General features: G+C 66.8%; 1 protein-coding gene across 1 annotated transcript; it reads right to left on the bottom strand.

The window, feature by feature from the left end:
* Positions 1–1,023: 1,023 nt before the first annotated feature.
* Positions 1,024–12,471, bottom strand: NTSR1 (neurotensin receptor 1). The gene is made up of 4 exons (XM_004620236.2): positions 11,248–12,471; positions 5,830–6,031; positions 3,683–3,773; positions 1,024–3,135 (listed from the first exon to the last, which is right to left on the bottom strand). The coding sequence occupies exons 1-4, from the start codon at positions 11,950–11,952 to the stop codon at positions 2,892–2,894; spliced, it is 1,242 nt and encodes a 413-aa protein (XP_004620293.1). The 5' UTR covers positions 11,953–12,471; the 3' UTR covers positions 1,024–2,891.
* Between the last annotated feature and the right edge of the window lie 272 nt (positions 12,472–12,743).

The following is a 12,743-nucleotide window of genomic DNA, read 5'->3' as shown; positions in this document are numbered from 1 at the left end:
CTCCAGCCGCCTGTGGTCAGGAGGCTCCGGTGCAGGACTGTCTGTCAGGGCAGAGCACTGCCTTGGCTCACCTCCTCCCATTTTGGTCTCCTAGTAGACACGGATGGACGTGCCACTGCCGGTCACTGATGTCCCATGTAGTTGTGACGGAAGAGTGACAGGTGCGGGGTGCAGAGTGCCCGGGACCGTGTGCCCGGGGCTGGGCAGGTCCCACCAGCGCAGATGTCCGGCCCTGCCACTGCCCTCGGCCACGTGTCTGCCCTTGCCCTGGACACGTCCCTCCCCCCGCACTTTGCCCCCTGAGGCCAGCCCGGCCCCAGGGTTCCCCTCAGGCTCGAGATGGCCGGTGGCTGGTGGCCGGGGGCTGCAGTGGGGGCTCAGCTCGCCAGTCACCCTGTGGGGCTGGCGGTGGGCGGCCCGCGGGGGAGGAGAGTCAGGAGGACCCTGTGGGGGACCAGCACCCAAGCCCCCCGCAACTCCTCTCCCTGGGGCCAGCTTCCCTCCCCTGCCTCCCCCGCCCCGTCCCCATTGCCTCCTTCTTCCCTCCATCCCTCCCTTCCCTCCCCTCCTCCCTCCCTCCACCCCTCCCTCCTTCCCTCCCTCCCTCTACGCCTCCCTCCCCCGTCTCTCCCTTCCTCCCTCTGTCTGTCCTTCCCTCCCTCCCCCGTCTCTCCCTTCCTCCCTCTGTCTGTCCTTCCCTCCCTCCCCCTCTCTATCTCCCTGGCCCCTGCTGGCTGTTGCCTGGACTCATCATTCACAGTGCTCACTTTCCTTCTTCAGGCTCCAAGACCCTTTACCTGAGAACGACGCAGCCCAGCCCAGGCCAGTCCTGGGGCGCTCATTCTGGTGCAGTGGAGCCTAAGCAGGCCGAACCGAACCAGGGTGTTCTGCATCTCCGGGCAGCAGGAGCCACCCCGTTCTGAGACCTCACACGTGCCCCCGTCCCGGGAACAGGCCCGTTCTCCCCGCCCCCGCCCCCCAGCCCAGGGTCCCTCCCAGAAGCAGGGCGAGAGGCCAGGCGAGGGTGCGCTTTATTGGTGGGGCTGAGGGCAGGGTGCAGGGGGGCAGACCAGTGGCCTCCTGGGCTTGGGGTGGTCTGACACCCCCATGGCTCCTCGGTGGGGGGATGGGCCTGCTCTGGGTGCGAGGCGGAGAGTGGCGGCAAAGCCCAGTGGCCCCTGGCTCCTGCGGCTCCGCCCTCTAGGGTGCAGCCAGGGCCGGCCCGGGGTGGGTCCCGCAGACCCCCGCAGTAGGTCCAGGGGCTCTGGGTGTGGAGGAGCAGAGCCGGGGCTCACCATGCACGTGTGTTCATGTGTGTGGTGCTCACAGCGGGGCACCCATGCAGATGCACACAGGTGCCGCATGGTGCATCACGTGTGCATGTGGTGTGTGGGTGGCACACATGTGGTGTGCTCGCATTTGCACATGGGCAGGTGTGTGTGGGTGTGGCGTGTGAACTGGCATGTGCCTGGCACACTCACATGTTTTGACTGAATGTGTGTTGGCCCATGTGAATGCATGTAGAGGGCATGTGGTCTCTGCACATGCCTGGCACATGCACAGGACATTCATGTATGTGTATGTATGCATGTGAGTATGAGATGTTCATGTATGTGTGCTCTGTGCCCATGTGTGTGCAGGGTATGTCCATATGTATGCCCACATGCATGGATGGGTATTCACATGTGCAGTGTGCCCATGGGATATTCACATGTGCTCATATGTGCACATGAGGTATTCACATATGATGTGTATGTATGGTTATGTGTGTGGTGTCAACATGTGTGTACATGAATGCTGATGTGTGTGGTATGTGGATGGATGTTACATGTGATGCATGCCATGTTCATGTGCGTCGTGTGTGCCTGTGTGTGAATGGATGTACATGTGTGTGCATAGGCAGGCCCTCCAGGGCTCTTGCTCCTTATCCCTCTGCAGTGCTGTGCCTTAAGGGCTGGCAGGGACCAGGTTTGCGAAGCATCCAGTGAGACTAAGCTAATGGTGGCTGGGGGGTGGGGCGGGCGGGCAGGGGTGAGGGTGTCCTGGACTCCCCCTCCCAGCCTCTCCTCCTATACAGCCCCTCCCAGGGCCGCCTCCCGTTGCCCAGCAACCAATGGGGAGTGGAAGTCCTGTCTCCTGCCGGGCAGAAGGGAGGGGGTCGGGAGGGAGGGGCCCCTGCTCACCAGCAGTGCTTCCCTCTGAGTTCTTGGCGAGTGTGCGAGGTCAGGAGCCTGGGGTGAGGGAGGGGTGTGGCTCCGGGGGCAGTGTCTGGGGGAGAGCAGCATTCACAGGGGAGGGGCCCACAGGAGGTCGGGCTGGCCCCGGAGAGGGTGTGGGGATGGTGGGGGACCTTGGGGCTTGGGGGGGCATCGTGGGAGGGGAAGGGTGGTCAGGGGGGCGGGGGTCTTGTTCCAGGGCTGATGGGCAGCGAAGTGAGTCCTGCCAGCCCCCGCCCTGAGCACAGCAGGTCCAGAGCCCCACTGCTGAGGTCTGGCTGGGGGGCTTGGTGGGGAGGGCCTGGGGCCTGCACCGCCCTGGACAGCTGTGGGCGCTGGGCTTTGTGGCTCCGTGACCTGGTTCCTGCCCACTGCAGGCTCTGGACTGGGCCGAGGGGCCGGACCCGCTAAGGGGCCCAGTGACAGCAGGGGGACGGCCATGGACAGTGGGGAGGCTGGTGCCCTCTGCCCTGCAGCTGCCTACAGGCCGGGGCTCTGCAGGCCCCGTGCCTGTGACGGGGCGCCAGGGAGGCTGTGGTCCGGGCCAGGTGCCCACCGGCCATGGGGAGGCCCCGACTTGTCCCTGGAGCCAGGGGCCAGCCCCGGCCCCCACACTCTCCAAATCTCTCCCCGAGGGGGGGACGGGTGAGGGGGGCTGGGAAGGGGCCCTGGGGGCTAGTACAGCGTCTCTCGAGTGACGTTGCTGGAGCATGTGTGGCTGCTGGACACGCTGTTGGCTGTCCGCGCCAGGCCGGCAGCACGGCGGTGCCAGGGTGGGCACAGGCAGCCCAGTGTGGCCACAAAGGCCTGGCGGAAGTTGGCCGACACCAGGTTGTAGAGGACAGGGTTGACAGCTGAGCTGACGTAGAACAGGGCATTGGTCAGCATGTAGAAGTAGTGGTAGAAGTCGTACAGGAACCTGCGGGCAGCAGGACAGTCAGGCCCGCACACAGAGCCACCCCCGTCAGACACGCACACAGAGCCACCCCCGTCAGACACCACACAGAGCCACCCCCGTCAGGCACACACAAAGCCCACTGCCCCCACCCCCTGCAGACCCCGCTGGCACTCTCCCCTCAGAGACGCAGGCCGAGGCCCTGACACCCATCAGCTCTGCCCTTCTGCAGGCAGAGACCGGGCCAGGCGCAGGGCTGGGTGAGCAGGGCCCCTGAGCTAGTCCCCCCACGCCGGACCTGCTCTGGTACCTCGCGCATGTCACTCTGGAACCTGGCCGTGGGACCCACGCAGAGAGAGCGCCGCCCCGGCCCCACCCCTTCTCGGGGCCCCGTGGCTCTCCTGACGGGCTTGGCTCACTCCTCGGGTCACAGCCATCTGGGGGCCCTGTTCCACCCCATCAGCTCAGCACAAGGCCGAGAGCCTGGCCCTAGTCCCCCTCCTGCCAGCTGGGGCCTGCTGTGGGTGCCTGTCCCGTGTCCCTCCCCCCGCCCGAGCTCCCTCAGACTCACGGAGTCCACTGATGTTCGGGGATGTAGCAGAACATGAGGCGTCGCACGTGGTAGGGCAGGAGGCAGGCCACAAAGGCCACGACCACGGCACCTGGCCATGAGAGGCGGAGCTCAGAGGGCAGGCGGGCAGGGAGAGGAATGGCCGGTCCAATTGTCACACAAGGAAATATTTTTTTGACCACACCCAGCAGTGCTCAGGGGTGACTCCTGGCTCTGTGCTCAGGGATCACTCCTGGAAGGACTCGGAACCATTTGGGATGCTGGAGATCAAACCCAGGTTGGCCACACGTGAGGCCAGCACCCTCCTTGCTGCATTATTGCTCTGATTCCTCGCGACCAGGAGGCCGGCATGCCCACACTGTGGCCACAAAGCAGTACGGGAAGGGCAAACAGGGATGTTGGGGCCCGTGGCAGAAGATGGCCAAGCCAGCGGGTGTCACACTGGACCTGATGTGTGAGTCACTGACGTCGGGACCCAGGCATGCACACCCCCAGTAGGAGGGATTGTGTTCCAAGGACAGCTCTCTTCTCAGATGGAGAATTTCTGGAGCCAGAGGGAGTGGGCAGGGAAGAATGAGTGACGAGTGAGGGGTGGCAACAGAGTGTGTATGAGTGGGAGAGTGAGAAGGGGGCATGGAGACGGAGGAGGGTGGGCATGCAGGGGTGGGGACGGTGGGAGGAGGGTGAGCGTGCAGGGGTAGGGATGGTGGGAGGAGGGTGAGTGTGCAGGGGTAGAGATGGAGGAGGGTGAGCATGCAGGGGTGGAGATGGAGGAAGGTGAGCATGCAGGGGTGGGGATGGTGGGAGGAGAGTGAGTGTGCAGTGGTGGAGATGGAGGAGGGTGAGTGTGCAGGGGTGGGGATGGTGGGAGGAGGGTGAGTGTGCAGGGGTAGAGATGGAGGAGGGTGAGCATGCAGGAGTGGGGATGGTGGGAGGAGGATGAGCGTGCAGGGGTAGGGATGGTGTGAGGAGGGTGAGTGTGCAGGGGTGGAGACGGAGGAGGGTGAACATGCAGGGGTGGAGATGGAGGAAGGTGAGCATGCAGGGGTGGGGATGGTGGGAGGAGAGTGAGTGTGCAGTGGTGGAGATGGAGGAGGGTGAGTGTGCAGGGGTGGGGATGGTGGGAGGAGGGTGAGTGTGCAGGGGTAGAGATGGAGGAGGGTGAGCATGCAGGAGTGGGGACGGTGGGAGGAGGATGAGCGTGCAGGGGTAGGGATGGTGTGAGGAGGGTGAGTGTGCAGGGGTGGAGACGGAGGAGGGTGAACATGCAGGGGTGGAGATGGAGGAAGGTGAGCATGCAGGGGTGGGGATGGTGGGAGGAGAGTGAGTGTGCAGTGGTGGAGATGGAGGAGGGTGAGTGTGCAGGGGTGGGGATGGTGGGAGGAGGGTGAGCGTGCAGGGTATACGGAGGAGGATGAGCATGTAGGGGTGGGTCGGGAGGAGGGCAAGTGTGCAGGGGTGGGTTGGTGGGAGGAGAGTGAGTGTGCAGGGGTGGAGATGAAGGAGAGTGAGCATGCAGGGGTGGGGATGGTGGGAGGAGGGTGAGCGTGCATGGGTCGGTGGAAGGAGGGTGAGTGTGCAGAGGTCGAGATGGAGTAGGGTGAGTGTGCAGGGGTGGGTCAGTGGGAGGAGGGTGAGAGTGCAGGGGGAGAAGATGGGAGGAGGGTGAGCGTGCAGGGGTGGGTCAGTGGGAGGAGGGTGAGAGTGCAGGGGGAGAAAGTGGGAGGAGGGTGAGTGTGCAGGGGTGGAGATGAAGGAGAGTGAGCATGCAGGGGTGGGGATGGTGGGAGGAGGGCGAGTATGCAGTGGTAAGTCGGTGGGAGGAGAGTGAGCGTTTGCCTGGAGCACAGAGGACTGCCCCTGAGGGTGGCTGTGGTGCTGGCCTGGCAGTGCAGGGGTGGAGATGGAGGAGGGTGAGCGTGCAGGGGTGGGGATAAAGGAGAGTGAGCGTGCAGGGGTGGGGATGGTGGGAGGAGGGCGAGTATGCAGGGGTGAGTCGGTGGGAGGAGGGTGAGCTTTTGCCTGGAGCACAGAGGACTGTCCTGAGGGTGGCTGTGGTGCTGGCCTGGCATGCTTCATTCTCTGGGACTTGCAGCCTCAGGGCTGTCCCCCCGCCAGGCCCTCCCCGGGGCCCAGAGGGTACATACGAAGGACCCGGACTCCATGCCGCAGCGCCTGCACCCGGCCTGGCTCGATGGACATGGTGAAGGATCTGTGCTGCCCCCCGACTGTGGACACCTGGCCCAGCTCGGCCGCGTGGCGAACTGTGGCTGCCAGCTTGTTGGCTATGATGGTGTTCAGGATGGAGATGATCACCATGGGCACGACGAAGGACATGAAGGTGTTGATCTGCAAGGACACGGGTGGGCTGGTGTCAGACTCGCGTGGCCGCCCCGTACACACAGCAGACACTCCCCCCTCCGCGCAGCAGCTGCGTCCTGGCCAGTCACCGGCTCAGAGTGGCCAGCACTGGACGTGCCTCTGCCCTGCGGTGGAGAGTGGCACAGGCCCCCCGAGAGCTGCAGCACCCCCAGACCAGTGGGGAACCCCAAACTGCGTCTGAGTTTTTCTTCTGACACTGGCCCGTGTCTCCGTCCCTGCATCTTGAACGAGTCACCTGTCCCCGAGGTGCCTGCTTGGCCTCCTGGCAGCCCCTCTGCGGGACCCCGAGGTGCCAGCACGGCTGTTTCCGGGGCTCCTGCCCAGCAGACAGCACCCCATGCGTCACTGTCTCGGGTGACTTAAACAGAACGAGTGTATCCAGCGCAGACGCCAAATGTCAAAACATCTGAATTCCATGCCTTGCTGAGCCGGCCATGCTTCGGGTGCCCAGCGTGGTCCTGGACGCCAGCCCCCTGCTGGAGGAGGTCCAGGCCGTGGTGCCAGGAGAAGCAAGCCCCTGATGGAACGGAGCCCCAGCCCCTTGGACGGGAGACAAGGGGCCTCCCAGCAGACCGGCCCGCCTGACGGCCAGCTTGGGCACGGAGGGTCCTGCCCCAGTCTCGGGCAGGAGGGCATCCCTCCCCGGAGCAATGCCTCAAAGGTGACGCAGGCAGGGGGCGGAGAGGACACCGTCCTCCTGGCCAGACCCGAGGCACCAGGAGGCCGCCTCTGGCCCGTCCCCATCCAGCAAACACTGCAGGGAGCAGACAGCCTGGCTGGAGTCACATGAAAAGAATGTCTAAGAATAGCTAGGAAAGTTCTGGAAAGCGAGCACGGCAAGTTACACTGGACTGGGCGGCATCAGCCTGGACCACACAGGCCGTAGGGGGGCACCTGGGCAGCCTGGAGTGTAGGAGGGCCTGAAGGAGCATGTGGGAGGGCTTGGCCCGGGGTGGGGGGTGGGGGGAGACTGTTCTGGTCGGCCGCAGTGGGACCTACTCCCTCTTCCTCAGCGCCCACCTTCCCTGCGGCCAGCACTGGAAATCAGGGGGAGCCCGGGACGGGCTGGTCACCACTGTGCCTCAGAGCTGTGCCCTGGTGGCCCCAGGACTGCCCTCATTTCCTAAGGCCCAGGAGGACCTTAAGGGCTGGCATCAGTGCAGACCCCTGTGGGCGGACACGTGGGCACGGCTGACTGCCCCATTCCCAGACCCTCCAGGCACTGGACTCAAGGCCCCGAGAGTCTCCCCCATGCCCACGGGCTCGGGGTGCCACGGCCCACGTGGGGACACGGCGTGACGCTGGAGTCTCACGAGAGGGGCTCTCACGTAGTGCCGGCCCCCTCCCCACACCGGACAGAGGGGGCACATCAGGGAGCCCCCACGCAGTGCTCATTGGCCTGGGCTCCACCAGTGAGTCTCGGCCTACGGGCTGGAGCTGTAATGCCAGGGCACGAGGGGGCAGCACGGGAGCTGTCTGGGGCCATGTGGGGGGATGAGCCGTGCAGCCCACCAGCCCTGAGACACCCCTTCCCCAGCTCCTCCTGTCCCACCTGTCCCCGGCTTCTTCCCCCTGGAGTCTGGGGTTACCTGGGAGGCAGCACCACGGACAGCGCCGGGCAACCTTGGGAAGTGCCGGGTGCCCTCAGCCAGCAGCCCTGGGCAGCAGGACCCCCACCCCCGCACATCCTGGCACCAGTCTGGCTGCTGGGCCATGAGCAATCGAATTAGGGAAGCTGCCTCCCACCCGGGCCCGCAACTCGGGGAGGGGGGGCAGGAGGTGGAGACAGGCGCGGACAGGCTGTGGGGCGCGGGGTTCGAGCTTCCAAGCCATCAGGGGCCCCGGGACTCGCTGGACAGGCCCGTTCCTGCTCACAGCCAGAGGGGCAGCGGGCCGGGTCATGAAGCAGCAGCTGGCACAGGTCCCGCGTGTGTGCCCAGCTGGGCTCCAGCCCCTGAAACGGTCCCCAGCATCACCGTCGCTGGCCGCAGCTCGGCGGGGCTGACCGGGCCCCCCAGCACCTGGGTGGCTGAGAGTCACGGCTCCCCCCTCTACCCCCACCCAAGAAAACGGGGAAGGAGGAAGAGGGTGGCAGCCGCCCCAGCAGCTCCACACGTGTGTGCACTGTCCACATTCAGCAGTCCTGAAGGAGGAGGGGGCCGTGGGCGAGCTTCGCCTCCAGGGGACATCTCCCTCCCATGAGACGACCGTGGGGGCTCGTGAAGATCCGTTTCCCAGAAGGGGCTGGGAGGCAGCAGCGCCTCTGATGACATTTAAATTACGGGGAATGTGGAGCCCCAAGCGCCCATGAATATTGATGCTTCATGCTGAGACCCGTGGCCACCGCCTCAGCACAGGCCTCAGACTGACGCCCACACACACTTCCACTGGGAACCTTCCAGAAGTCGGGAATGTCCAGCCCGGAGGCTCCTTTACCCCAGGATAGGTGTGGGAAGGGCAGCCGCGCTGTCCCACTCTCCCTGTCCCTCTGGCCGAGGCACTGTCCAGCGCCGGCCTGGCGCCCCTGGAGGCCCCGTCTTCCTGCTGCAACGTGTTCCAGGTCGACTGCTGTTCCTCTCGCCAGAGACCCCAGGAGGCTGGGCCACGGCCTGGCCTGCCGTGTCCACCTCCCGCGTCTCTCGAGAGGCTGAGGAACTCCGTCCTCACAGTGGCCCCGAGGCAAGCCGAGGCTGAGGAGATGCAGGCCAGTGGGCGGGGTGATCGTGCGCTCCTCCCCGGCAGGGGCCTCCAGGCTGTGCGAGCCGTCGGGGCCTCCGCGAGCCTCGTGAGCTGCAGTAGAGGGCTGGGGCAGCTCACCTTATCAGCCCGCTCCTTCCTGGTCCTGCTGGGGGGGGTTGCCGCCACAGGGTCATCGGACACCAGACCTGCCTGGGTGCTGCCGCCCCAGAGGAGCTGCTCAGAGGCTGTGGGGACGGGGGGAGCAGTGCGGAGCCTCCCCTCAGCCGCTTGCCGGCTCCCCGGACTCAGGGCGCTTCTGCCCGGGGTCGGCACGGCTGGGCCTGGTGCCAGAGGAGCCTGGACAGCCGCTTCCTGCCCCGTCCTGGCGACGCCTCACAGCCAGCGCCCGCTCCCACAGGGCCTGCTGGGGCCGCCCTGGGCGAGGAGCAATGACCACAGAGCACCCGCCGTCCTGGGAAGCCAGGCCTCGGCGCCGCTGACACGGGCGCCTGTGCGGGGGTTTCTTCCGCCCGCTCCAGGAGACGCGTGCTGGCCGGACAGGGCAGACGCGGGGCGGGCGGCTCTCACGCAGACTCGGGGATTGCACAGTTTCGGGGGACCCAGCCCTGCCACAGCTGGTGCCCAGGGGACCTGAGGGCCATGGACACTGCCCTGTGTGGCACTGACGGGCTTTCAGCTTTGGTGGGGACAGGCTCTGCCCCCAGGAGTCTTGGGCCCCACCCAGGGCCCCAGGGAGGGTTTGGTCCGAAGCCAGCACCGTCCCCAGAGGCCGAGCTGCGCTTCCAAAGGGTCAGCAAGGGTCGACAGCGTCCAGCCTCTCGGCGATTCTCTGGCAGGAGAGCCCCTGGCCGCCTCCCCCAAGAGCCAATCCTGCTCCACGAAGAGCATCATGGGACTGTCCACCGCAGACGAGAATGTGGGCCCTGCCCCTGCCGGGCAAGAGGCAGATGACCACGCCAGACGGGATTGTGGGCAGATGGTGTCCACGGAATTACTGGAGACACAGTCGGGGCAGAGGTGTGTGTGGGGCCACAGCCCATGCCCTCTGGCCTGCCTGTGTGTGGCCTCACGCCTGCCGCCTGCCAGGTTCGGGGTGGGAGCAGCAGCTTCCTAGCCGGTGCCGCTGCCCCTTCCGTGTGGCTTGTCCCACCCCACAAACACCTGCCCCAGGGGCCCCAGTAGGGCCTGTCTGTTCCGGAGAAGGTGGCCGAGTTCATGCCCACGCGTGCATGTGCTGAGGGTGCCCGTGTCTGTGCTCACAGTGTGTGTGCGCGCTAAGGATGTGTGTGGCTGCGCTCACAGTGTGTGTGTATGTGTGTGTGTGTGTGTGTGTGTGTGTGTGTGCTGAGGGTACATGTGGCTATGCTCACAGTGTGTGTGTGTGTATGTGTGTGTGTACTGAGGGTACATGTGGCTGTGCTCACAGTATGTGTGTGTGTGTGTGTGTGCGCGCACACTGACGGTGCCTAGCTGTGCTCATGTGTGTGTCTATACCCATGTCATGTGTGCTCATGTGCGTGCGTGTCTGTGTGGGTCTGTGCTGGTGTCCTTGTGCCGTACACCTGGGATGTGCCCGGACAGTGCTGGGCAGTGCAGGGCAGGGGAACCAGGAGGCCCTGGGGGCTGGCGCGGCCCAGTGGGTGGGGGCGGCCAGGCGGCCTCTGGGAGGTGAGGAGGCGGCACGCAGGACCCCAGTGGGCTCTGGAGAGCGCAGGGGGCAGTGCAGTAATCAGAGCCCGTGACTGGAAAGCCCAGCCTCGGGCCAGAGCGTCACAGTGGAGTGACACAGACGTCAGCGAGGTGACGCGAGCCCCGGGGGCAGGGGCCTGGTCATGGGGGCTCCACTCCAGGCCCTCCCTGCACCCCGACTGCCAGCTGGGGGAGGGAGGGGCCAGTCAGTCTCCACAGCAGCAGAGACTACGGGGGAGGGGGAAGGGTCCTGCTTCCTTCGTACTACCCGCGAGAAGGACCTCACGGGCAGCTGCCGCCCAGAGTCCAGTCACAGCTGGGGGCCTTGCCAAGGGGGCTGCCTCTGGACACCCGTGCTCGGGGCGGTGGGAGCCGGGAGCTTCCCTCAGTGTCCCCTTCCCGCCTGAGACACACCAGCCTCTGCCTGGCTCACCTCACAGGCGCCTGTCTGGCCCTGGGCCCCACACTCCCGAGCGAAAGTCTACCCCGAGGTGGACTGGCACTTCCCAGACACGGGCCGAGGAGTGGCGTTGCCCACAGCCAGGCAGGCCCAAGCGTGCTGTGTCCACCCTCCTGCAGGTCCGCATGCCGAGAGGGCACTGCTCCCAGCCAGCTCAGGCAGGGGCGAAGGTGGGGAGGCAGCCAGCCAGGGGCCCCTGTGGAGCAGGCCGGGTGGCCAGCAGGGGGTCTGGCCTGGACTCAGCCAGCTCTGGGCCCAGAGGGACAGTGAGTGTCCAGGGCACACACAGGGAGCCGCTCTGCCCAGCTCCCTCCCGGCTGCCCCCAGGGCTTACCTGGATGATGACCTTGAGGGTGTGGGGGCTGGTGACAGACGTGCACACGAGCCCCCCAGGGTGCTGGCTGTCCGAGCTGAGGTTCTGCTGGCCCATGGCAAAGAGCATGGGCACGGCCAGCAGCCCCGAGGCCAGCCACACGGCGCTGATGAACTTCTTGGTGCGGCTGCGGGACATGAGGGTCTTGGCCTTGAAGGGGTGGCAGATGGCCAGGTAGCGCTCCACGCTCAGGCTGGCCACGTTGAGGGCGGTGGCGTAGGTGCAGGCTTCACGCAGGAAGTAGTAGCCGCGGCAGACGGTGTCCCCAAAGGCCCAGGGGTGGTGCACCCAGATGAAGTTGTACAGCTCCACGGGCATGGCCAGCAGCAGGATGAGCAGGTCGGACAGGGCCAGGCTGCCCAGGTGGTAGTGCACGGTGCTCTGGAAGCCGTGCAGCGGCCGCCGGCGTGCCAGCGTGAACGCCGTCACGGAGTTGCCCACTGCACCTACCGCGAAGAGCAGCAGGTACACGGCTGTCACCAGCGCCTTGGAGTAGATGTCCGTGTTCACGTCCAGGTTGCTGCTGGGCGCCGCGCGCGGCCACTCCGAGGCATTGGCGGCGCCCGAGCTGTTGCCCACGCCAGCGGCCAGGAGCGCGGCTTCCAGCCCCGACGGCGGCGGCGCGAGCTCGGGCCCCCGCGTGTTCGCCGAGTGGTTGAGGCGCATGGTGGCTGCGGGGCGCGGGGGGCCGGACGGCCGCGGGCACCCGCGATCTCCGGCCGCGGAGCCGGACGAGCCGAGCCGAGCCGAGCCGTGCGCAGCGCACGCCCCGCGCCCAAAGCTCAGCGCCCCGCCCCGCGCCCCGCTCCGCGCAGATCCGCTCCGGGCACACCCGCTCCGGGCACACCGCTTCGGGCACACCCGCTCCCCGCTCCGCGACCCCGGCTCCGGGCACTCCCGCGCGCCCCGCTCCGCGCCCCCCGCTCCGCGCACACACGCGCTCCCCGCTCCGCGCACACCCGCGCCCCGCTCCGCGCACACCCGCGACCCGCTTCGTGCGCACCCGCGCGCCCTGCGCCCTGCTCCGCGCACTCCCGCCGCTCCGCGACCGAAGCTCCGCGCTCCGCCCCGCGCACACCCGCGCGCCCCGCGCCCCTCCGCGCGCTCACGCCCTCGGTCTACCCGTCTCCCCGCGGCCGCGCCCAGTGCTGGGGGCGGGTCGCTGGGGAGGAGGCGGCCCCCAGTGCCCAAGGCCGGCCCCGCTGGGGTGGGCGGCGGGTCCCTGTCACCTCCCCGGCCGCCTAGCAGAGGGGTGGGCAGGAGGAGGCAGCGCAGCTGGCTGGGCCTCCCTCCCTCCTGGGGTGCCCGCGGGGGGCTGAGCTGCGGCTCTGGGGGGCTCCAGCAGAGCTCAGTGGCGTGAAGGCATGCACGAGGTGGAGAGCAAAGCAGAACCAGCCCGCGCTTCCTGAGTTTGGGGGTCTGTGTGGGCACCTCGACCGCTGGCCACCTTCTGACCT

The sequence above is a fragment of the Sorex araneus genome, chromosome 5 (assembly GCF_027595985.1).
Source record: "Sorex araneus isolate mSorAra2 chromosome 5, mSorAra2.pri, whole genome shotgun sequence".
Lineage (NCBI taxonomy): Eukaryota > Metazoa > Chordata > Mammalia > Eulipotyphla > Soricidae > Sorex > Sorex araneus.
This window is presented reverse-complemented; position numbering and strand designations above follow the sequence as displayed.